The sequence below is a fragment of the Capra hircus genome, chromosome 5 (assembly GCF_001704415.2).
Source record: "Capra hircus breed San Clemente chromosome 5, ASM170441v1, whole genome shotgun sequence".
Taxonomy (NCBI): Eukaryota; Metazoa; Chordata; class Mammalia; order Artiodactyla; family Bovidae; genus Capra; species Capra hircus.
Window position 1 is genome coordinate 56,206,579 of NC_030812.1, and position 24,591 is coordinate 56,231,169.

The 24,591-nt window shown below is 43.7% G+C and overlaps 2 protein-coding genes across 9 annotated transcripts in view; one reads left to right on the forward strand and one right to left on the reverse strand.

Annotated features, from left to right (window-relative positions):
• The window catches only part of BAZ2A (bromodomain adjacent to zinc finger domain 2A), a 35,154-nt gene extending 30,957 nt beyond the window's left edge, over positions 1 to 4,197 (forward strand). For 4 of the 5 annotated variants that reach the window (XM_018048058.1, XM_018048060.1, XM_018048059.1 and 1 more), the window contains 4 exons: positions 66 to 212; positions 833 to 1,059; positions 1,174 to 1,317; positions 1,405 to 4,197. In XM_018048058.1, the coding sequence (XP_017903547.1) occupies positions 66 to 212; positions 833 to 1,059; positions 1,174 to 1,317; positions 1,405 to 1,570 (684 nt within the window). In that variant the 3' untranslated portion in view covers positions 1,571 to 4,197. The remainder of the gene's footprint in view (positions 1 to 65; positions 213 to 832; positions 1,060 to 1,173; positions 1,318 to 1,404) is intronic. The other variant, XM_018048062.1, reaches the window with a different exon arrangement.
• Positions 3,965 to 24,591, reverse strand: part of RBMS2 (RNA binding motif single stranded interacting protein 2) — a 62,984-nt gene continuing 42,357 nt past the window's right edge. For 2 of the 4 annotated variants that reach the window (XM_013963948.2, XM_005680335.3), the window contains 9 exons: positions 17,944 to 18,023; positions 17,703 to 17,812; positions 17,208 to 17,254; positions 16,956 to 17,049; positions 11,607 to 11,684; positions 11,159 to 11,269; positions 10,467 to 10,547; positions 9,744 to 9,829; positions 4,597 to 9,637 (listed from right to left, as the gene is read on the reverse strand). In XM_013963948.2, coding sequence (XP_013819402.2) covers positions 9,749 to 9,829; positions 10,467 to 10,547; positions 11,159 to 11,269; positions 11,607 to 11,684; positions 16,956 to 17,049; positions 17,208 to 17,254; positions 17,703 to 17,812; positions 17,944 to 18,023 — 682 coding nt within the window. In that variant the 3' untranslated portion in view covers positions 4,597 to 9,637; positions 9,744 to 9,748. Of the gene's footprint in view, positions 4,446 to 4,596; positions 9,638 to 9,743; positions 9,830 to 10,466; positions 10,548 to 11,158; positions 11,270 to 11,606; positions 11,685 to 16,955; positions 17,050 to 17,207; positions 17,255 to 17,702; positions 17,813 to 17,943; positions 18,024 to 24,591 lie in introns of those variants that run through there. The other 2 variants (XM_005680336.3, XM_018048063.1) reach the window with 2 other exon arrangements.

Below are 24,591 nucleotides of genomic sequence, written 5' to 3' on the forward strand. Positions count from 1 at the left end.
GGTGGGGTGAGTGGCAGGCAGAGAGGCTTGAGGGTTCACCCTGACTCCTCACAACCCTGGTCCAGACCTGTCTAGTCTGCCGGAAGGGTGACAACGATGAGTTTCTTCTACTTTGTGATGGGTGTGACCGTGGCTGCCATATTTACTGCCTTCGGCCCAAGATGGAGGCTGTCCCAGAAGGAGACTGGTTCTGTGCTGTCTGTCTGGCCCAGGTACGTCTGCTCTCTCATCCCACTCCCGAGCAAGTCAGAGGTTTTCTTTCTCATCCCATTTACCACCAGTCTTAAAAATATCATTCTTCCCATGCCTTCCATCTCTCCTGGGAAAAGGTTCCAGATGACATACTAGGAGACCTGGGTTCCGGTCCTTTTTTGCACAAGTCACTTAAATTCTACCACTTTACTTGCTTTCCTTGTAAAATGGGAGTGATTATACTTTCCTTTTTCACATAACCCAAAAGGGTGAGTAATAAAGTCACAGACTGACTTAATACATGAAAGTATTTTGAAACCTCAGTCACACTCAGACAGGTAGTACTGTGCTAACTCACTTTAGTCGTGTCCAACTTTTGCAACCCTGTGGACTATAGCCTGCCAGGCTCCTCTGTCCATGGGATTCTCCAGGCAAGAATACTAGAGTGGGTTGCCATGCCCTCCTCCAGGGCATCTTCCTGACCCAGAGATCAAACCCACGACTCCTGCATTGGCTGGTGAGTTCTTTACCACTTGTGCCACTGGGAGTCCCCCAGACAAGTAGGGATTGTGATAAAGTAGAGAGCAAGCAGAGTACGTATTTCCAGCTGTGGCTGATCTCACCTTTTTCTTATCCTCAGCAGGTAGAAGGAGAATTGACTCAGAAATCTGGTTTCCCAAAACGAGGCCAGAAGCGGAAAAGCAGTTATGTGCTGACCTTCCCAGAGGGTGACAACCGCCGCCGCCGGCTGCTACCAAGGGGCCGAGAGAGCCCAGCAGTGCCCCGGTACTCAGAGGAAGGGCTGTCCCCCTCGAAGCGGCGGCGCGTCTCCATGCGGAACCATCACAGTGATCTCACGTTCTGCGAGTGAGTTGAGTGAATTCTGGGGACAACCGGCTCTACATTTTCCAGAGTATAGGGCTAGGAGGGGTCCGTGGTTTGCTTCCTGATAGTGTATCATCACTGTCTGTTTCATAATAGGATTATCTTGATGGAGATGGAGTCCCATGATGCAGCTTGGCCTTTCCTGGAGCCTGTGAACCCACGATTGGTGAGTGGGTACCGGCGGATCATCAAAAACCCTATGGATTTTTCCACCATGAGGGAGCGACTGCTCCGGGGAGGGTAAGTAGACATGATTGACTCTGCTGGCTCTTCTGTTACTGCCATGCTGGTACCCCGGCTGACAGCTCTGTCTCCACCCCTGCCCAGGTACACCAGCTCAGAGGAGTTTGCGGCTGATGCACTCCTGGTCTTTGACAATTGCCAGACTTTCAATGAAGATGATTCTGAAGTGGGCAAGGCTGGACACATCATGCGCCGCTTCTTTGAGAGCCGCTGGGAGGAGTTTTATCAGGGAAAACAGGCCAATCTGTGAGGCGTGGGAGCTAGGGAGTCACCTTGTGGCATTGCTCCCTGCCCTCCACACAGACCCTGCCATTCTCACCTGCTGATGCTGCCCTGGGTCCAGACTCAAGTCAGAGGGAGAACCCTGATTTTTGACCTTGCCCTTGGCAGCACCCTACGTCTTCTTATCCTTACACCCTTTCTCCCTTTCCTCCTCTTGTTCCTCAGATAAGAGGGGCAGAGATGAGGTCCTTCTGGACTGAAAGCCAAAAAAGAAAAAATAATTTTTCCTGTTTTATTTCCTAATTAAATAAGAGGAGGAGGAAAGAAGCCCCTACTTCCTCCTCCCAGCTTCCTCACCTTCCTTGTACGTGCCCCAGCATTCTGGGGCTATTTAACAATAGCAATAGTTCTAGTGAATGTGTGAAACCGAGAAACACTCTGTACTGTGTGTGGACCCGCAGTGACGGCCAGTAAAGTGGACTTAACTCCCAAGTGTGTCGAGCCGGACACCGGGCCCTGGACATGCTGCTTCCATGTTCAGTCCCTCCCCTGCTTCTCACTTTCTCTCTCTCACTCCCCTCTCCCCTTCAGATTTGTCTCTTCATCCAATAATGTAAAACTATGTGTACGGGTTCCTCCCTTCTCTTCCCCCAAATCTTTTTTCCCTTCAAAGGAAAAAGAAGTTCAGAGGTCCCTGTCTTTCTCTCTGTCCTCATCTTCCGGCCAATAGCTAGCCCCTCTATAATGTTGGATACTCCTCAAATGCTGAGTTTCTAGCCTTTTCTGAAACTCAGTAAACTGGGGAGAGGGCAGGGAGGCACCCTGGACCCTGGGCCTTCCAGCCTCCTTCCCCACCTCTTACCCAAACCTCCCTCTTGGGAACTCCTCAGGGACAACTACTGCTGAGTTCGGGCACACCCCAAGATGGAGGCCAGGTAGCAATCGACTGGCCTGAGAGAGAGAGAGGTGTGTGTGGGTGTGTGAGTGAGTGAGAGAGGATGTGATTGTGCCCCTGTTTTTGGTGGCATCCATTCAGTTTTTCCCCCAAATATCTGTTTCCCATTGTTTCAAACCATTGAAACACCTTTCTCATTGTTTTAAACTATCACTTTGTCTTTGGGAAACCACAGGAACAGTTTTTCTGGGTCAAAGCTGTGTCTCTTCCCTCTCTCCCAGTCATTTCTGTTCCAGCCTCTTCAAACTGTGCAATCTTCTAGCAGGAACAGCTTCTCCTTTCAGTAGCTCTGAGTCCTAAGCTTTTGCAGGGAGAGGGGTAGAACTGGACCTTTCCCTAATCCCATGAGCTTCTGTGGGTTTAGTTGTGCTCTCCTTCCCTTATCCACTTCATATCCTGGGACCCCTTCCCCAGGAGCAGAGACCCCAGAGCACGAGTGAGTAGGGAGGAGAGGCTCTGGGTCCACCACTGCCCTACATGTGACTACGCCCAAGTTAAGCCCCAACATGTGAGAGGAAAGCTGCTAACTCCCAGCTATAGCCATGGGCCCCTGGCCCCCTGCTTTCCTGCTCAGCAGAGCCCCTCCCATCAGAGATTACGGGTACTTGCACTGGGGAGGTGGCTGCTGGCTGGCCCAAGCAGAGAGCTGAGGCATCCAAGAAATGTTCCATTAGTGGGAGAGGGGTGCCAGGTGAGGGGAGCATTGCTGTACTTTGAGCAGCCCTGAATAGCCACTGAAGGGGGTGGGGCAGTGTAGGTCCTGGGGCAACCCCTTTCTTTCTTTATGCCCCTACTCCCCCATAGCCTATTTCTAAAGTCGCCTTTTCTGTCAGATAAACCTCAGAACTTTTAATTTTATTTGAGATTTTTTTTTTTTTTGCTTTTAAATAAGAGGTGGATTGAAGAATATTTGAATTGACTTTATATTATGCATAAATATTTATATTTTATCTAAATAACTGCTCTGTAACAAACTTTGTGTTAGTCAAGCATTTGGAACTGTTATAGTTGGGGGCTCTTCTTTTTCCCCACGGCAGTTTTCCCCAGTATAAAATGTTCTAGATTAATTTTACTGTTGGAGGTTAGATGGACGGGGGAGTGAAGTTTCAATTGTTCCTGCTATGTGTTCCTCTCCCAGCTCCATCTCTTTCCCTAGGGACCAGGCACTCTGAAGGTGGGGTGGAGTCCTAGCCTCAGTTTGGAGTGGGGGTTGATAGGGGGGTGGGGACAGGGCATGATCAAAGGGGCCATTTCTCACTTTTCTTTCCTCATCTTCACTGCCCCTTGAGCTAGGTGGATTTTCTCTTCTTGACGAGAGTATTTGATAGGGAAGGCAAATTTTAAAAGTAAATAAAACCCACCCCTGCCCCTCTGTTTCCCTTCTCCCATCAGTCTGGTAACAGGAAGAAACCACACCATCAACACCAACAAATTTCCATGTTCCTTTTACAACAAAAGGGACTTGACTTTTTATATAACCAAATGTGGTGTTTTAGTGACTTTTTGATAATGTACAGTTTTTTGTGAATTTAAATTTATTTCTTTCTATATTTTTAGGACCAATCTCATTTTTAATAAGGTAAAAAAAGGAAAAAAAAGTCTAGAGATAAAAAAAACTCCTGTTTTTGCCATGTGATGTTCCACAAGTGCAGCTGTAGAAAAGTGCTTGTCAGTTGAATAAAAACCACATTTGATAGAGACTCAAAAGACTCCGTGTGTTTATCTTCCTTCAACATAGGTTCTTGTAATTGCCTAAAGGGGAGAACTGGGTGGTGTCAGGGTAAGTATATGACTGGTTTGATGGGGAAGACAGCAGGCAGGAGAGCAGTGTGCCCCTAAGTGTCAACAGTTCTCTCTAAACCTCCAGGCTTGGTCCTTCTTTTTCCAAGAGGCGTCCAAGGCAGAATTTCTGTTTCTGTGAATGGAACAGGTGCTTCTGGCCGAGGTGCTGTAACAAAGGATTGAAGTGTGCCGAGTTCCTACATTGTGAGGCATGGCCTTGGCTTTCTAAGGCTGCCACCTGTGTTCCTGATGCAGGAAAAGTATGTGCTCATCACCACCTTCCCCAGCTTCCCACCCATGGATAAGACACCACAAGGTAGACGTTTGTGTTTTATTTCACAAGTTGAAATAAGAGAAATTCTACCAAATTATAGGGAAGAAACATGAGAATACCAACGGTCAGAAAAATTAGAATGGGTAGCACTGGCACAAACATGACAAGAGTGTAAAATTAGAAACCTCTGGATAAAGAAAAACTGCACAAAATGTGTTTTGAGGATAATTAAACATTTCCTGTCCAAGGTGGTTAAGTGCATGCAGGAGTGCACTCGCCACCCCTGTATGTGTTGGCAGATGCAGACACCAGTACATGCTGTGAGAACTTTTTACAAGCTGGGAAAGCTTATCACACTGAAGGCTGGAAGTTTTGTTTTGGTGACCCTCTAACTGGAATAGGAGGAGAAGGAATATCTGTTTTCAGCCCTATAAAAACCTCAGATGGCTGCTTTGGTACATGCTTACCTTCTCAGCTAGTGGCAGCCACTGGCAAACTTAATCAAGTTATAAGCTCTGCTCCAATGCTGGTGTTCCTGGGGGTGGCTCCCAAGCATTACTTAATATCCTAAGCAGTCATCATTTGGCCTACCACAGCAATATCTAACTGAAGAGTTCACACTATTCTAGGGTGATAAATGAGGTAAAAATCTCAAAGACATTCCAGAAATAGAAATAACGAATTCTTGCATTTGATCGTGAGCCCTTTCTAGCCCCCAGTTTCCTAAACCTCGGGAAGGGAAGGACAGTAAAGGAAGGAAACACATGTAAACCAGGTGCTTGTGCCCATGTTGAATTGTGGAACTGTGAGGTAGATCTGTAACAAGGACAAGGAAGTTGTGGGCCATACCCGGGAGAACAGAGGTTCGTTTGAAATGGAAGTGGACAGGCCAAGGAGAAGCAGCAGTGGTAACTGGGGTGAGAGGGCACCTACCTCTCTTACTACTAGTCTCGTGGGGAGCACCTCTAGGGAGGTGCCGCAGAATTCAGCAAAGAGGAGAAGGGTGATAGAGCTCACAGGCCTGGCTCAGCTGTTGAAGGAAGACCCTCCTACAAAAGGAAAGGGTAAAAGCTGAGTGAAGGCGAGATCTGCTAATGCCTGGAAGGAGTTAAAAGCAGGTAGCACAGAAATGGCATAGCTGGTTTAGGAGGGAGTCAGGCAGGGGTTAATGTGGCAAGGCACGAGGTTAGACCTAGCCCTTACAGACTGGCTGTCATACCATCCTCTTTGAAGTTGGTCTATCAGAGCCTGGGGACAAGTTTAGACCTGATCTCTGACCCACGTTTACTGCCCTAGGCCAAGAAGGTCGAGGTAACCTGCTAATAATAAGTGCAATGCTGCTGCTCTCCCAGAAGGGGGGGCAAGTGCACAAAATAACTTTTTTTTTTTAGATGTTTACAATCCATTCCAGCAAGCCCTCTCACCGCACCTTTGTGGAGCAAAAGAACAACCCACAAGTAGGCGCCCCAAATGGCATACACTGAAGCAGCAGGGGATAAGCAATGCAAGCACCAAGGGGCTAAATGAGCTCATTGATCAGTAAGTCAGGAAAAGAAGAACTGGGCTGAGGTGGCCTGATCCAGGGAGGGTCAGTAAAGCAACAAAGTCTAGTCCTCACACTCAGTGCAGGTAATGTCCCCCTACTACCCCATCTATTCCTGACAAGGGGTATTTATTTACTGTTCAGAGCCACTAGGCTTCCTAGTCCTGGACAGCTCTTCCAATCCTTTGGTTAAAAATACTCTAAAAATAACATCTCTCCCCACCGTCATTTCTACATCTTCCGTAACCTCAACCCACACCCTCCTCCAAAAAGCCTTGGGTCTGAGTATCCAGAGTGAGACAAGAGCAGTACTAATATTGGCATGAGGTGGGATAGGCAGGCACTAAGCCTAATAAAGGATTATATCATCTGAGAAAGTGATTCTAGTATGTTCTGTCTGACTGAAAAGAAAAAAATACGAAGTAGTAAAATATTTTAAGAATGGTACGAGCACTGTAATGATCAAGGGTGAGATGTGAAGTACAGGTAGAGTGTGACCTGGACTCCATGAAGACAGGACGCAGAAAACACTAGCATAGTTCAATGAGCCCAGCCCAAGGCTATGAGCCTGCAGACGCCCCCTACAATCCCTCAGCAGCACCACTGCCACCAGGGGGCCGTTTTGAGAGAGAAAAACTGGCCGTCATTCCTTCTCTCCTTTTTCCACTCACCCATGTTATGAACTGTCAGAAAAGAACTAACAATTAGGGGGAAAGTATCATGAGTGTAACCCAAAACGGTCCAAACAAAATTCCACGATGCCATTAACCACTACAAAGATAACTTCAGGCTCTCACTCCCTCACTTCCCATGCCCAAACCTCCCAAACCAGAAACATTCATTAATAAAATCCATTAAGCAGATTCACATGAGGAAAACGGACTAAAGGTAACTTCATAATTTTAAAACAAAACAATGCAAAATAAGAGCCATTTAAATACAGAGAAAGTAGAACCAAGAATTCTGAGAGGCAGAGAAGGGGCAGCATTAATGTCAACAGCTTCTGCACATGAAAGGCCCTCCTTTCACTAAACCTCCTAGCAAAGCAAGGTTCCTCCAAACTGCTATTAATGAACTGAACTAGACTCTTCTTTTCTTCAAAGCCCCTGAAGAGACCTATGGTGTACTTTTCTGACTAAGGACTAGAGACTCAGAAACAAGCACTACCTGCCCAGGCAAACCCTCCCAGAAGGTTACTGGGGCTGTTTTACATCAGATAAACCCTTCCTGAGGTTGGAAGTACCCATGAGAAAACCGGCAATTTCGTCTTTTGTATTTTCCATCTTACCTATTATCCCCTACCTACTGTCTGCTGCCTCTACTTCCTCACCCTCAGGATGCACAAGAGGACTCGGGGTGGGGAGCAGCAGGGCTCTCAACTCTGGGATGGGCAAAGGGAAGGGCGAGCTGGGCCCAAGCTCTGTGTACAACTGACATCACAGCCTCTTCCCGCCCTGGAGCATCTCCTTCCCCTCCCTACAGCCAGCCTACTGAACACCTGTTTCCCCATTCTCCATCATTGGGCTTTCTGTCTGTCTCAGAGACAGACACCTGACCTGGAAGTGAAGGGGAGCAGCACTCTTCCTTTCAGTGTAGAAGGGAGTGACTGGGAAGAGAAGGTGCAGGACCGACCTTCCTGGATGATGGGCAAAGGCTTCCTCTGATCTGTCTCCAGGTGCGTAGCCAGGTCTTGCAGAAGGAAGGCAGGGTTGAAGAGCAAAACAGAGGCTTGTTGTGAAGGGCTCCTGACCTTGGGAATACTGAGATGGGATTTATTGCTCTTTTCTCTCCTAGCTCCCTGCTGTCCTTCCACAAGGAAAATTATTTTTGACATCATGGTTCCCTGGGAAAGGGGCCCAAATGCTCTGGACAGTTAGAAAGAACTTTGTCCTTTCCCACCCCCTGCATAGCACACACAAACACAGAGAACAGCTGCCGCCTCGATCCCTCTCAATGTGTGTGTGCACATGGCCTGAACCTTTCAAGGGCAGCCCTTGCTGTATACATCGAGGTGCCAAAGGTCAAAGCCTGGGGAAAATTAAAGAACCTCAGTTCTCTCTCAACTAGTTGCCCGGAGCTCAAAAGGCACTGTGTGTCCAGGGCTGGGAATTTACCAAGACCTCTGGTACACAGGCAGGCTTGACACTGTCTTCATCAGGGTTTCCTAAACGTGGCACTACTGACATTTTGAGTCAAGAGAATTCTTTGGTTGGGGGAGCCAGGTCTCCTGTGCACTACAGGATGTTCAGCAGCATCCCTAGTCTTCAGCCACTAGATGGCAGCAGCGCACAGCCTCACGCCCAGATGTGACCATCAAAAAATGTCAAAAGGCCTCTAGGGGACAAAACCACCTCTCTGAGAATCACTGGTCTAAAGGTGAAGCCACTGGTGGTCCACGGTGGGGAAGGAACCTAAGTGGATTCAGCAAGGTCACAAATGCAAAGGCTCTGAGCATGGCAATGACATGCGACACGGAAGAGAGGGGCCCTGAGACCCAGGGCAGAAAAGGTCCTCCGGGAAGCAAAAAGCAGGCATTCCTGAAAAGCTGTAGCTGGAGAAGACATTTTCTCAGAAGGTGTGGTGCTGGCCTCGGCAGTGAGAAGAATTAGAAGTCAGTAGGTCTGTTTCTCTGGAACTTGCCAGGGAAAACCTAGTCTTCATCCCAATTTGGATCAAAGATGGCTACCAAAGGCGGTGGAACTGTCTCCTTAGTCAGCCGAGGTCAAGGCTCTGCTTTCGGAAGGGCAGAGGGAGGAAAAGCCGCTTCCACTGCCTGCTTAGTCTCCCTGTTCCTTGCCCCGCCCCTCAAACTCCATAGGAAATTTCATTCAAAAAAAATCACAAAATTAAAAGCTGTAAAGAGGTTAAAGTAAGCAGGTTCTGCTGTATGGAAAAGAGAAAAAGAACAATCTGGATGAGGAAAAGAAGGCATAAAATGTATGTGAAGAAGAGATGGGATGTGTGATCTAAGAGCTTTATAAAATAAAACATTGAAAGTCTGTGTATTCTTACACACACCTCCCCACAAAAAAAAAGTCCACTGCTAAACTCAGCAAGAAGGGCCCACGAAGGGCTCCATTAGTGTTCTAGCACCACATCTTTTTTCTTAAGAAATAATTTTTTTTTTAATAAAAAAAAGCCTTCCCAAATAAGTCCAACACATCAAAAATGGTTTTTCACAAAGATGAGAAGTTCCAGGCACCATGTCTCTTTGGGGTAGGATAAGAGTATATTGCAGTTAAAAGGAAAACAGCAAACTTTCTTCACAAAAGAAAAGAAGTTTGGTCGATGTCCTTGACTGCAGCACACACAAAAGGTGACAGCCACCACCCCCCCAGGCTCCACCAAGAGTGGAGGAAGAGCAGAAGGCAGGGGTGCAGAGGTTTCTTTTTCCAGGCCCAGGCCTGTGAAAACCGACGACCAAGTGTTAGTCCTCAGCTGGGCCCACAGAAGGGCTGTATTCCTGGTCAGCCCTCTGGAGTCTGGAGCATCAGCATCTCCAAGAATTCTTTTATATTCAACAAAGACGGGGAGGGAAACCCTAAAAGAGGCATAAGCCAGAGAGGGTGGGGAGGGGGAGCGACAAGCATGAGAACCAGTCTGATATCAGGCTATTCAGCCCACCCTGCCCTCGGTGTGTTTCTTACCATTGTTACTTGTTGAACTGGAAAGAGTAGACGCCGTGGTCTGAGGGTGCATCCACCGGCACTTGATTTTGCTGGCTGCCACTCTCCTGTACCACAGGCAAGGCGGGCGAGTCAGCTTGCACATCCTTCCCTCACCTCCCACTGAAGCAGCCTCACTAAGCTGAGTGCCCTCCCCAACCTACCCACTGCCACACACTTGTGCGAGTGCACGCATACACATGCACACTCACAGCATCACTTCCCCAATTTTAGAGCAACCTATCCTCACCCCGGGCTTCCCTGGTGGCTCAGAGGTTAAAGCGTCTGCCTGCAATGCGTGAGACCCTGGTTCGATCCCTGGTTAGAGAAGATCCCCTGGAGAAGGAAATGGCAAGCCACTCCAGTATTCTTGCCTGGAGAATTCCATGGAGGAAGGAGCCTGGTAGGTTACAGTCGATGAGGTTGCAAAGAGTCGGACACGACTGAGCTACTTCATATCCTCATCCCAGGGCACACTGTTCAACGCAAGCCAGCACCCTGGGATTAACTGCTGTCTGGCTAAACGAGAGGAAGGGCCTCAATCAAAGGCACTGACTAAGTCTCTCCTTCCTATATTCTTCACACACCCACCAGCTATTTATGAACACAGAATTGGCATCACTGAGCGAGGAAGATTTTGATCAGTGGAAAACCTGCCTCTGTTCATTTTCCAGTCTTCAACCCCAAGAGACTGTAAGTTCTTACCTCAACTGAAACCCTGGAAGAAGGCACTGGGGTGTACTGGGAGATGTAAGCCCCTTGCATAGCTGCAGCTGTTGGCACATACTGGAATGAGACGCATGGACAGGCTCAGAGCAGTGGTTCTTGGCTACAATTCAGACACCTGGGGCCTTTGAACACTGTAAGTGCCTGAGTTCCCTCTCCAGAGGCTCTAATGTAATTGTGCTTTTCAAAAGCACTTCCGCTGACTGAAGTACACTGGCTTACAGAGACTTCTACCTACATGACTGCTTTTCCTCCTCTTTCCCATCTGCTGCTTTTTCTCAACGCACTGCCCTCTCTGGTTTAAGCACTCCTCCACAAACCAGAATGCACCTGAGCTTCGAGAAACCTAACAGGCTTCACCCATTTTTCCTATTACTATTCTGATAAGGCTTTCAAGAAATGTGCGTGAATGCCTACTGGATAATACGTAGACAGAAGCACTGATCCTTTAGTTACATGAAGAGGAATCAGTTAAAACGAATGAGTTTCAGAGTAGAAGGCTGTATTCCTCACTCACAGACTGATACTTTTTCAGTTCATCTCCTTTTCTGAGTGCGTCCTCAATGACAGTGAAGTCATTCCCATCCTTATCCAAGCGTATTTAAACCTAAGAGTCTTACACAGGTGTTCCTTGTGTGGCAGGAGTTTATAAGAGGAATATCCTGCTTTACCGTGCCCGTGCTGCTGAGAGAGAGGTGGCCCAACTGCTGGGTAAGAGGTCCCACCATGGAGGCAGGCTGGAGAGAAATGGGATGGTCCATTCCTGGTGTCAGAACTGAACCCTAGAAGCAGCAACAAAGGGCAAAGTTAGTTGGCAGCATCCTGTGAGGCTGCAGGAAGCAGTGGTTCATGGCTGCCAGAACCACTGCTGACAGACATTTAAAAATCCCCAAAAATGACAGGCAAGCAACCACCTGGCCCTGCAGCAGGAACATGCACTCTGCCTACCAGTCTGGAGGCATCCTTGTCTAAGAATAGTAAACTCAGAATTTAAGGTCAGACACCTGGTCACACAAGAGACTGAGCCAGGACTCACACCCACACCTCCTTTCATCAAATCCCACTTTTTCTTTTACATCAAATTGCCGCTTTGGCTTTTGCCCACTTCTGAACACTCACTGAAGGCTGCATGAGGTAGGACTGGTGGTGCATCCAAGACGGGTTAGGCACTTGTAGAGGAGATGTCTGAGTTACTCTCTAATGCAAGCAAAAATAAACAAAAATGTTAACTTCCTGGAGACTATTATTTAACCCCATGATCTGATAATTTTCAGCAAAACACAAGTAAGTTTTGGAGTGTGGGGCTTCCCTCGTGGCTCAGCTGGTAAAGAATCTGCCTGCAATGCAGGAGACCTGGTTTGATCCCCGGGTGGGAAAAATCCCCTGGAGAAAGGAATGGCTACCCACTCCAGTGTTCTTGCCGAGAGAATTCGATGGACAGAGGAGCCTGGCAGGCTACAGTCCATGCGGCCACAAAGAGTCAGACATGACTGAGTGACTAGCAATTTCAATTTCAGTGCCCTCTTAGAAAATAGAAATACTTAAGAATATTTTAAAAATATTAACTCTTACACTTCAAGTAACCCAATTTTAAAATGGGCTAAGAATCTGAGTAGATATTTCTCTAAGAAGATACACAAATGGCCAACAAGCACATTCAACAGACTCAACACCATTAGTCACTGCCGCGCTGTGCTCAGTCACTCAGCTGTGTCCGACTCCTTGCGACCCCGTGGACTGTAGCCCACTATGCTCTTCTGTCCCTGGGATTCTCCAGGCAAGAATACCGGAGTGGGTTGCCATTACCTCCTCCAAAGGATCTTCCTGACTCAGGAATCGAATCCGCATCTCTTGCATTGTAGGCAAATTCTTTACCGCTGATCCACCAGGGAAGTCCCTAGTCACCAGGGAGATATAAATCAAAGTCACAATGAGATACCACTTCATATCCACTTGGATGGCTACAATTTTAAGAGGAACAAATAACAAATGTTATACACTGCAGGTGGGGATGTAAAATGGTACAGTGACCTTGGAAAACAGTTTGGCAGTTCCTCAAAAAGTTAAACATAGAGTTAATAGGTACTTAGCAATTGAATATACCTAGAGAAATGAAAACATATGTCCACACAAAAACTGTGCACAGAAGTTCATAGCAGTATTACCCAATAATACTGAGTATTATTATTCATAATGGCCAAAAGGTAGAAACAGCTCACATGACCATCAACTGATAAACTGACAACAAAACGGGGCGTGTCCATGCGATGGAATATGATTCAGTCATAAAGAAGAATTAAGCACCGATACATGCGACACATGAGCAAACTGTGAAAATACGCTAAGTGAAAGATGCCCAGACACAAAAGACATTTACTACATGCTTCCACTTTGACAGTGCGTCCAGAAGAGGCGCATCTATAGATACAGAAAGTACATCAGCGGCTGCCAGGGGCTAGGGTGAAGGGAGAATGGGGAATGGCTACTAAGGGGCACAGAGTTTCTTTCTGAGGTAATGAAAACATTCTGGAATTAGATAACAGTGATGATTGCATAATCCTATAAATATACACTACTGACTAGCATACTCTAAGAAAGCAAGACTTTTTTAGTCTGTAATTTATATCTCAATTTTAAAAGAAAAAAGGCAATGAGAAACTAGAAATGCATCTTGATAAACAAGTAGGTCTATTCCACAAATGTAGGGATTGTTCAAAATCAGAAACTCTACAAATGTAAGTCAAAATTGAAGGAAAAAGTCAGTGTAATATTAGATGCTGAAAAGACATTTTATAAAATCCAACAGCCATTTACTTAAAAAAAAAAATCATGAAGTAGGGAATTCCCTACTGACACTGGGGGTCCAGTGTCTATGGTTCAGAGCTTTCACTGCCATGGCCTGGGTTCAACCCCTGGTTGGGGAACCAAGATTCTGAGAGCCGAGAGTTACAACCAAAAAATAAATTTCAAAAAAATATCACAAAGTAAAACAGAGACTAAAAAGAAACTACTTATATATATTAAAGGCTATTTACCAAAAACTTAGCTGCAAGCATTAACCCACATTAAACACACTGCAATTATGGTAACATATTAGGTAGTGGAGTCAAAGAAATACAATTGGGATACAACTGGCATAAAATTGAAATGGAAAAGAGAGCTATTATTTTGCATCAGTGATATAACTATATACCTAGAAAACCTAAGAGATTTAAGTTAAAAAATTACTAATAGTAATAAGAGAAGATTTGCTAAGTGAGCTGTGAGCTGTATACAAAATAGATGAACATAAATCAATAACCTCTCTTTGGTGTATCAATAAGCACCTAAAGATGATAATAAAAAGTATAGACCTACATAAGCAAAATTAAAATCCTACTGAAGGACACAACAAAGATTTGAGAACATGAAAAGAAATACATCTTAGGTGAAAAGACTGTACCTTTTAAGTAGTCAATTCTCTTAAACAAATATATAGGTATAATGTAATTTCAATTAAAGCCCTCCCTCAGATTTTTAAAAATTAGATAAAATGATCACAAACTTTTACAGAATAACAGATGCCAAAAACAAAAAAAAAAACCCAAAGAAAAGTATGAAAAAGAGAGTGGAGAAGGTTTTATCTTATTAAATATTAGAACATACTATGAAAGCCACTGAAATCAAATTAACATATTACTGAAATAGGAACAGATATAATGATCACTGCTGCTGCTGCTGCTGCTGCTGCTGTTAAGTCGCTTCAGTCGTGTCCGACTCTGTGCGACCCCATAGACGACAGCCCAACAGGCTCCTCTGTCCCTGGGATTCTCCAGGCAAGAACCCTGGAGTGGGTTGCCATTTCCTTCTCCAAGGCATGAAAGTGAAAAGTGAAAGTCAAGTCGCTCAGTCGTGTCTGACTCTTAGCAACCCAATGGACTGCAGCCTACCAGGCTCCTCCGTCCATGGGATTCTCCAGGCAAGAGTACTGGAGTGGGGTGCCATTGTGGAAGGGTATAAAGGATACAGAAAAAAATTCCAGTGTTTATTATATGACAAACGTGGCATCTCAATTCAGTGGGCAAAGGACATGCTTAGTCGCTTAGTCATGTCTGACTCTTTGCGACCCCATGGACTGTAGCCTGCCAGGCTCCTCTGTCCATGGGGATTCTCCAGGCAAGAATACTGGAGTGGGTTGCCATGCCATCCTCCAGGGGATCTTCCCAACCCAGGGCTCAAACCCAGGTCTCTGGCATTCCAGGCAGGTTTTTTACTGGCCGAGCCACCAGGGAAGCCCAGGAAACGTATGGATTATTTAATAATTTGGTGCTAGGACAACTGGTGAATACTTTGAAGGGAATACAACAGGACCCCTATCTTAAGTCATATACAAACATAAATTCCTGGTAACTATACATTTAAATGTAAAACAAAGAAATAAGTCTTGGGGACCACATGAACAATATACAGACTGGGAAGAGCTTTTGAATTAGGACAAGAAATTAGAAAGCTATGAGTGAAAAAAAAAAAGCAGACATATTTAACTATATACAAATGTTAAACTTTTGTATATAGCAAAAACTATTGATTCCCAAAGTATGATCTCTGGACCAGCAGCAGAAGCAACACCTGGGAACTTGTTAGAAATACAAATTCTTGCCTCTCACCCTAGACTTGCTGAATCAGAAATTCTAAGTGTGGTGCCCAGTACGTTTAATAAGCTTTCTGACCTAGGTTTAATGACACCAACGACTCGACAGACAGGAGTTTGAGCAAGTTCCGGGAATTGGTGATGGAGAGGGAAGCCTGGCGTGCTGCAGTCTATGGGGTCACAAAGAGTCGGACATGACTGAGTGACTGAACTGAATAAGCTCTCCAACTGATTCTGACGCACAGCTGAAGTTTGAGGACCACAAAGTCAGTGGGGAAAAAAAATTTTGGAAAAAAACTTGTAACAAAGATAACATTCAGAAGATTATCACTTATAATAGCTGTTTTTTTTTTTTGGCCAGGCATGCAGGATCTTAGTTCCCTGCCCAGGGACTGAAACTGTGCCCCTGCATAGGGAACTCAGAGTCTTAACCACAGGAACACCAGGGAAATTCCAATAATATTGACAGTTTGTTGGTTTTTTTAAAGCATGTGATAAAAAACCATAGCTGAGCCTGCTTCCTTGCCCAGAAGCAAGGCAGTAGAGAGTCTGACAAGCGTATGTGGGTAACTTAGAAATAAATCCCTCCAGCATTCAGAAAATCCCACTGGATGAGCGTGCACTGTGGAGGTGTTTTTTTAAACTTGGCTGTGCCAGGTTTTATTTGTGGAATGCTGCAGCATGCAGGAACTTTACTTGTGGCAAGTGGGATCTCGTTCCCCACCCAGGGATAGAACCTTGACCCCCTACACTGGAAGCACAAAGTCTTAGCCACTGGACCAACAGAGACATCCCAATAATATTGATGGTTCTTATAAGCTGATGGGAAAAGAACAAATAAATAGGAAAATGGGCCAAGTATATGAAGAGTAATCAGGAAAGAACAAATCAAAATATGACCAAAAAATGCTTAAACTCAGCTTCAGTCAGGGAAGCGCAAATTAAAGCAACACTGTACTTTACACCTACCAAGATAGGAAAAGCTTTATAAGAGCAATGCCACCTCTGGCTGGAGGGAAATAGGTACTCTCATATGTTGCCAGTGGAAATATGAACTGGCAGCTTTTGTGGAAAGAAATCTGTAACATCTATAAAGCCAAAAGTCTGTGTATCATTCAACCTTACCACCTCACCCCTTGGGCTCTAGCCCCCAGAAACAAAAGCACTCATCTGTGAGGACACAGGCAAAAGCATGTTTACCAGAGCATCATTTGTACCAGAAAAAACTGAAATCCAAAGAATGCCCTTCACGGGGGTCTAGTGAAAGAATTCTGGTATTTATGCAGCATGAACTATAATGTAACTGTTTAAAAAGAAATAATTAGAACAGAGCTGCATAGAACCACCTGGAGGGCTTGTTAAATCTCAGGCTGGGAGGACTCATCCCCCAGAGTTCCTCTGATCTAGGGTGGGGTCCAAGAATTTGTTTCTTAAAATCCCCAGGTAGGGCTGATACTGCAGGTACAGGGACCACGCTTGGAGAATCACTGGTTTATGTGGGAAAAGTGTAAAAAAGACATTTAATATGGCAAATTTTTATAACATAAACAATGACTTCCAAAACCATATATTTATAGGTACATGAAAATGACAAAAAAAAAAGGTGGAAACTAGCAGGAAACTAACATGGGTTTGCCTGTGGGAATGGTGGACGGAGAGTACAAAGGGTGCTTCTACAACAGCCTGTATGCATGTAAGGGGATCATGTGTTACACTTTTATGTAAAACTGTTTGCATATAATCTGTGTGAAGGAAACAACGGAAAAAGCAGCAAGTTGTTTCCAGCCTAAAACACGACGGCAGGGCAAACCCGAGCCCTTTTCTGGGCGTGAACGTACCTGATACGACGTCACAGGAGATGGAAGATACGGGGACAGTGCAGACTGAGCGAGCATCCTGTTGGGGGTGATGTTGTAAGGAGGTGGGTAAAACCTGTGGGAAGGGACCACATCAGTAAGGAGTCACAGGAAACTGCAAGGCAAGGGCCCCCACTGACAGATACAGCCACGAACATCAAGGCAAACCACGCGAGGGCCTGGACACACGGCTGTGGCATTTTCAGGCGGGCTGTGTACATACAACACCCTTACCCATTTTGAAGAGCTGTGGTGGGGTCATAGGTCAAAGCCATGCCACTCTAGAAAGAAAGAACACAGCACACACACTGTGAGCGCTTAGGTGAGAACAGGAGCAGGCCCAGAATTCCAAGGCTGGGGAAGCGTTTGGTTCAACTGATTAAAAGCCAGGTCTGGACTAGTCCCCACAGTAACTGTTCCAGGGTTTTCCTGCTTGTGCTGGGTGCACAATCCCATTCACACTGAAGAGTGCATGAAGCAGCCAGCACTGCTCATTTACATACTGGAGCTCTCAAGCCTACCCCAGGAATCAAGCCATGGAAATTTCCATTCCTTCCTTTTTTTTCCTTGGCATCCCCATTCAGCATGCAGGATCTTAGTTCCCTGGCCAGGGATCGAACCTGCCTTCCCTGCAGTGGAAGCAGAGTCCCAACCACTGAACCGCCATGGAAGTCCCATCCATTCCATTTTAATGTCATTAGTATTCTTATCTCCGAGAGGGCCTCTTACCATGTCTCCATTTCTTGGCCAGGTCCGTCCGTTCTGCACAAATTTTCCTTGGTTCTGTCGTTTCTTTGGACCCCCATCAGCAAATTTGCAAAGCAAGGGATCAGATGGGGCTGCCGAGAGAGAAAACAGACAGGCAGCTGAGTCCCACCTCACTTAGCCCATTCATTCATGCAAATAGCCTCCAGAATCTTCACAGAAGTCATAACCTGTGGCCTCTCAGCCTGATTCCCAGATGCCTCACCTGGTACTCCAGGGGGTGTCTTAATATATTTTCCATTAAAGTGGGTGATGATGGCTTCACACTTCTCTGTGGACTCCATCCTAAGGAGCACAAGAGGAGTTAGGGTCTAGCTTCTCCAGGATCTACACCCTCCCTACATTTAAAGAAAAAGCTCTTAAGTTCCCAGCCCCACAAATGCTCCAAAAATTGTCAACTACAGAAACAGAGCTTCCTCTACACAAATTCAAGGCATCTTAGAGAAGAAACCCCAGCTTCTGATGAAGGTTTTCTCAACTGGTTCCTCTAGGGATCCTGAAAGGAATAATGGGGGTCTGCAAGCCATGAATATTCCAAAGAAGATACTGATGGATGGGTCTAGTATTCAGTATTGTGTCTGGGTTCCTAAATAAGGATACAATAAACAGTGGCTGTTACCATTATTTTTTTATTACAAAATTCCTAACGGAAACTTTCCTAGGTTTTTTTTGGCTCTGTTTGCATAATCTTACTTTCCTGACCAGGGATTGAACCCAAGTCACAACAATGAAAGGGCTGAGTCCTAACCACTGCACCACCAGGGAATTTCCCTGTTCCTTCACTCTGATAAAACTGTACAACCTAAAAATTTACCAATATTTATTTTTTTGTTCTGGCTATACTTATAAAGGTCTAATTAGCTACCAATAACTTCCTTAAGGTTTCATGAGTCGGGGGAGGGAGGCTTACTAGGAGTGTGAGGTAAGCAGATACAAATTACTATACGTAAAACAGATAAACAGTGTTGTACTGTAGAACACAGGAAACTATGTTCAGTATCCTGTAATAAAGTGAAAGTGAAGTCGCTCAGTCATGTCCGACTCTTTGAGACCCCATGGACTGTAGCCTACCAGGCTCCTCTGTCCACGGGATTTTCCAGGCAATAGTACTGAAGTGGATTGCCATTTCCTTCTCCAGGGGATCTTCCCGACTCAGGGATCAAACCCGGGTCTCCCACACTGTAGACAGACGCTTTACCATCTGAGTCACCAGGGAAGTAATAAACCATAATGGAAAGGGATATGAAAAAGACACATGTGTTTATGCAAACGTATTTATGAAAAATACATAAACCACTTTGCTGCACACCTGAAACTAACACCACATTGTAATTCAACTACACTTCAATTATTTTTTAAATGGGGAAAAAAGATTTCATGAATCTGTAAGAAGAAAGAGTATTAAGACAGGGTTTATGGTGATAGAACAATGTTATAAGCTACACAGCTAAAGTGTCTTGTTGGGGAAAGAGAAAATGAGTAAGGAATTCGTGGTGCTGTTCACCACTCACAGGCTCTGTGAGTTGGAACATGCACGAAAGTCCTCCAGACTCATTCCTCATTTCTGCTTCAAATCTCCATCTACCGTACTATACAGCACTCAAATGAGATAATGCGTATTAATGTGTTCTATAAGTTATATGAAGATCTACATAAGACAAGGTACAGTATTTTCCCCCTTTTGCACATTAAAGTAAGTTAGTCTATTTTCTATGCCAGTAACCACTAAGGATCTGAACAATCTCCATGTTGGCAGATACTAAAAAAAGACCTTATATGGAACTTTCTAGTGAAAACCATGCTCAACATTCTAGAGCAAACAGTGTTCAGTTGGGTTACTCCTACTCTTGAGTCTTTCAAAAGGGTGACAGGCATGTAGGGCTTTAAAAGAATCACTTTCAGGAATTCAACTTCCTCCTGAGGGAGTTCATCATCACTAGTGATCAAGGCTGAGGCCCCTTTCACAAGTACTCTGCTCAGTTTACTCCAGACTCATCCCAAAGCTCAATAGGGAGCACAGAGGACTGAGTTACAAGGTGTTTTTTAAAGTTACATGTTTCCAATTCTTCCTTCCCACAAAGCTAAAGGACTCAACAAGTTGTCAATTGACACATTAAAAAAAGTCAATTTTGATGACAGATCACCCTGATTCTTGGCATATAATTCAGAAGGAACTCAAAGAATTCCTATTTTAGCAAAACTCTTTCCATTCCCATTTACTTATTTATGTGAACAAGGTTCCTTACCATGAAAACAAAACACAAATAGAACTGACATTATATTTTGTCTTGTTACAGCAATAAACAATATTCACTGATGGCTACATGATTTAATTATAAAAATCTAAAAGAAGCATTTCCAATAAAATTTATTTCATATAAAACAATTTTGTATCAACATTTTAATATATTTATGTTGTTTGGGGCAACTGTTAACTATTTATAAAGATAATTTCCTATGGATTAATGCATAATGATTCAGAGGCACAATAAAAAAAATAATTTATATTTTTGTTGTAGAGAAGTATAGCAGAATGATCCATACAAAGACTTTCAACTATAAAAATATTTTAAACTTGGAAGAATCAATATAGTGAAAAGGAGGATACTACCCAAAGCAATCTACAGATTTAATGCAATCCCTATCAAGCTACCAGCGGTATTTTTCACAGAGCTAGAACAAATAATTTCACAATTTGTATGGAAATACAAAAAACCTTGAATAGCCAAAGCAATCTTGAGAAAGAAGAATGGAACTGGACGAATCAACCTGCCTGACTTCAGGCTCTACTACAAAGCCACAGTCATCAAGACAGTATGGTACTGGCACAAAGACAGAAATATAGATCAATGGAACAAAATAGAAAGCCCAGAGACAAATCCACACACCTATAGACACCTTATCTTCGACAAAGGAGACAAGAATATACAATGGAGTAAAGACAATCTCTTTAACAAGTGGTGCTGGGAAAACTGGTCAACCACTTGTAAAAGAATGAAACCAAAACACTTTCTAACACCATACACAAAAATAAACTCAAAATGGATTAAAGATCTAAATATAAGACCAGAAACTATAAAACTCCTAGAGGAGAACATAGGCAAAACACTCTCCGACATAAATCACAGCAGGATCCTCTATGACCCACCTCCCAGAATACTGGAAATAAAAGCAAAAATAAACAAATGGGATCTAATTAAAATTAAAAGCTTCTGTGAAACAAAGGAAACTATAAGCAAGGTGAAAAGACAACCTTCGGAATGGGAGAAAATAATAGCAAATGAAGCAACTGACAAACAACTAATCTCAAAAATATACAAGCAACTCCTGCAGCTCAATTCCAGAAAAATAAACGACCCAAACAAAAAATGGACCAAAGAACTAAATAGACATTTCTCCAAAAAAGACATACGGATGGCTAACAAACACACGAAAAGATGCTCAACATCACTCATTATCAGAGAAATGCAAATCAAAACCACAATGAGGTACCATTTCACACCAGTCAGAATGGCTGCGATCCAAGTCTACAGGCAATAAATGCTGGAGAGGGTGTGGAGAAAAGGGATCCCTCTTACACTGTTGGTGGGAATGCAAACTAGTACAGCCACTATGGAGAACAGTGGGGAGATTCCTTAAAAAATTGCAAATAGAACTGCCTTATGACCCAGCAATCCCACTGCTGGGCATACACACCGAGGAAACCAGAACTGAAAGAGACACATGTACCCCAATGTTCATCGCAGCACTGTTTATAATAGCCAGGACATGGAAGCAACCTAGATGTCCATCAGCAGATGAATGGATAAGAAAGCTGTGGTACATATACACAAAGGAGTATTACTCAGCCGTTAAAAAGAATACATTTGAATCAGTTCTGATGAGGTGGATGAACCTGGAGCCGATTATACAGAGTGAAGTAAGCCAGAAAGAAAAACACCAATACAGTATACCGACACATATATATGGAATTTAGAAAGATGGTAATGATAACCCTGTATGTGAGACAGCAAAAGAGACACAGATGTATAGAACAGTCTTTTGAACTCTGTGGGAGAGGGAGAGGGTGGGATGATTTGGGAGAATGGCATTGAAACATGTATAATATCATATAAGAAATGAATCACCAGACTAGGTTCAATGCAGGATACAAGATGTTTGGGGCTGGTGCACTGGGATGACCCAGAGAGATGGTGTGGGGAGGGAGGTGGGAGTGGGGTTCACGATTGGGAACACGTGCACACCCGTGGCAGATTCATGTTGATGTATGGCAAAACCAATACAGTATTGTAAAGTAAAATAAATAAAAATAAAACATCCTGAAATAAAATAAAATAAAATAAAAAAGATCAAAAAAATTAAAAAAATATTTTAAACTAAAATACAATTCTGTAGGGAAATAAGATGGCAATACAAGATCAAGAGAAAAAGGAATACTATAAGAATTATCTAAGAGTTATGACTTAAAACAAAGAAATGCCCCATGTATTTCTGAAATGATTTTGTGTATTAAATTGCTACATTTAGATTTCATTTGGATATATTTTAAAATAGTATGACAGTTTTATTTAGACTAGCATAGTCTAAATTATTATTATTAACATTATGTAAATATTAGTAACATAATATTTATAATTTGCTGGAAATTATACTTTGCAAGAATCTAAATGTATGAAGAAAATTTGAAGTTATTAATGTAGAAACATACAAGAAATTTCATGGCTTTTCAAGACTTCAAAGTCATAGTTCCTAAACCGGGCTTTGAGGCACCCTGGGTCATTGTGATGAGCTCACAGAGGCATAGCAAGGGATACTTTAACTTTCTGAAGAAAATACAGCAACACTAATTGGCTACTGATCATAAAGACTACTAACTCTAAACAGTTCAATATTTCTACAATCTGGGTTTTCAGTAGTTGCTATGACAAAAGCAAGTACAATAAGAAAACTAACGTATAACAGGAAATGAGGGTGTCCTTGTTCAGTATGATTCCAAGGTTTGAGAAATGTGCAGTGTCCAACAGGCCCACATCCACTGAAAGTATAGTTATTTAAGAATGAGATAAAAATATTTTCTCTTTCAATGTATTTTTCAAATAACTTCAAAGTTGTTAAACCATATTAAAAATTTTTTGAATGTTTAGACCATTTAGTTACTTGATAAATTAAACTGTTAAGTATTTCTTTTGGTCTAGGGCAAAGAAAATTATCGGGATGAAATGGAGCTTCTGCTTTAAGAGGGTATGGGAACAAAAAAGTTTGATTACAAGCTTTAGAAATGCCCCTCTAGTTATACATGGGGTCACCAGCAGGTGGTGCCATTGAGATTGAGTAGGCTAGGGAAGAGGTCTTATTCCACGTTCCCAAGGTCTGAACGCTGCAGAGTAAAGCAGTGTTCTTGGACCAGAGAAAATATTAAAAAAGAAAAAAGGACTTTCAGATCACTTAGTCCAGGTCTTTTCAAACTTTTTAGAATGGCATCAGAATCTCCTTTCAAGCAAAATCTTAAAATAAATAAAAGCCATTTCCTAAGTGGGCTAGGGAAAGCTGAAGCCCTACACCACCAGTGACACTAAGCTCCAAAGAAGGCGCCCTGGAAAACTCTACAGCTCTAGGAAACACCTTAGAGAGATGGTACCGATGATCCTACCTGCAGGGCAGCAGAGATGACACAGAGGCAGATAAGCCTTTTGGACTCAGTGGGAGGGTGGGATGACTTCAGAGTGGCACTGAAACATACGCCTTGCCGTATGAAAACTAGGTGACCAGTGCTGGTCAGATGCATGAAGCAGGGCACCCAAAGCCGGTGCTCTGGGACAACCTGGGAGGACAGGGTGGGGACGGGGGTGGGAGGGGGGGCCAGGATGGGGGGACACATGTGTACCTATGGCTGATTCATGCTGATGTACGGCAAAAACCATCACAACACTGTAACTATCCTCCAATTAAAACAAATTAATTTTTTTTAAAAAAAAGAAAATCACCCATCTAAACCTCTGCTTCACCAGGTAACCAAGGCTCATAAAGGTCTGATACCACATGGGCAGTTAGTGGTAGAGCTGGATGGAGAATTTAAGGCTCTCAACAGATCTGGAAAGGTAGACCAGATCTTCCATCTAATCCTGCCTATCTTGAAGCCACAAGGGCAAGGGCTCTCCTCTACCACCCACTCCTGAGACCTTGGGCAAATCACTTCATGTTGAGAACTTGGGTTTTCCATAAAATAGAGAATTAATATTTATTTCAACAATACTATAAGGAACTATACTCCAATTTTTTAAAAATTAAAAAAACTACATAAGTAAAAACTCAAACTGTATAGTTAAAATTGAATTTCATTGCATTTACTATCAATAAAACTTATTTTTTTAATAAAAAAATATTTATTTCATAGAGTAAATGAGATAAGACAGACAGAGGTTCGCTCAGTCGTGTCTGACTCTTTGCAACTCCACAGACTGTAGTCTGACAGGCTCTTCTGTCCATGGAATTCTCCAAGCAAGAATACTGGAATGGGTTGCCATTCCCTTCTCCAGGGGATCTTCTCAACCCAGGGATTGAACCTGGGTCTCCTGCATTGCAGGCAGATTCTTTACCATCTGAGTCACTAGGGAAGCCCAAATGAGATAATAGGATGAGAAATACTCAGGAAACTAAAACAGGATACAGAATTATAATCTTTTATTCTGCTTAGTTCTAGATCAAAGGAACAAAGGCTAGAGTAACAGGAAATAGTGGCGAAAGCATAGATTTGAGAGTAAACAGTTTTTTTGAGTATTGTGACTTATAATTAAATGAACTTTTGATTTACTGTCAAGAACTTTAGGCCAGTATTTTGGTCCTGGGGGTAGTA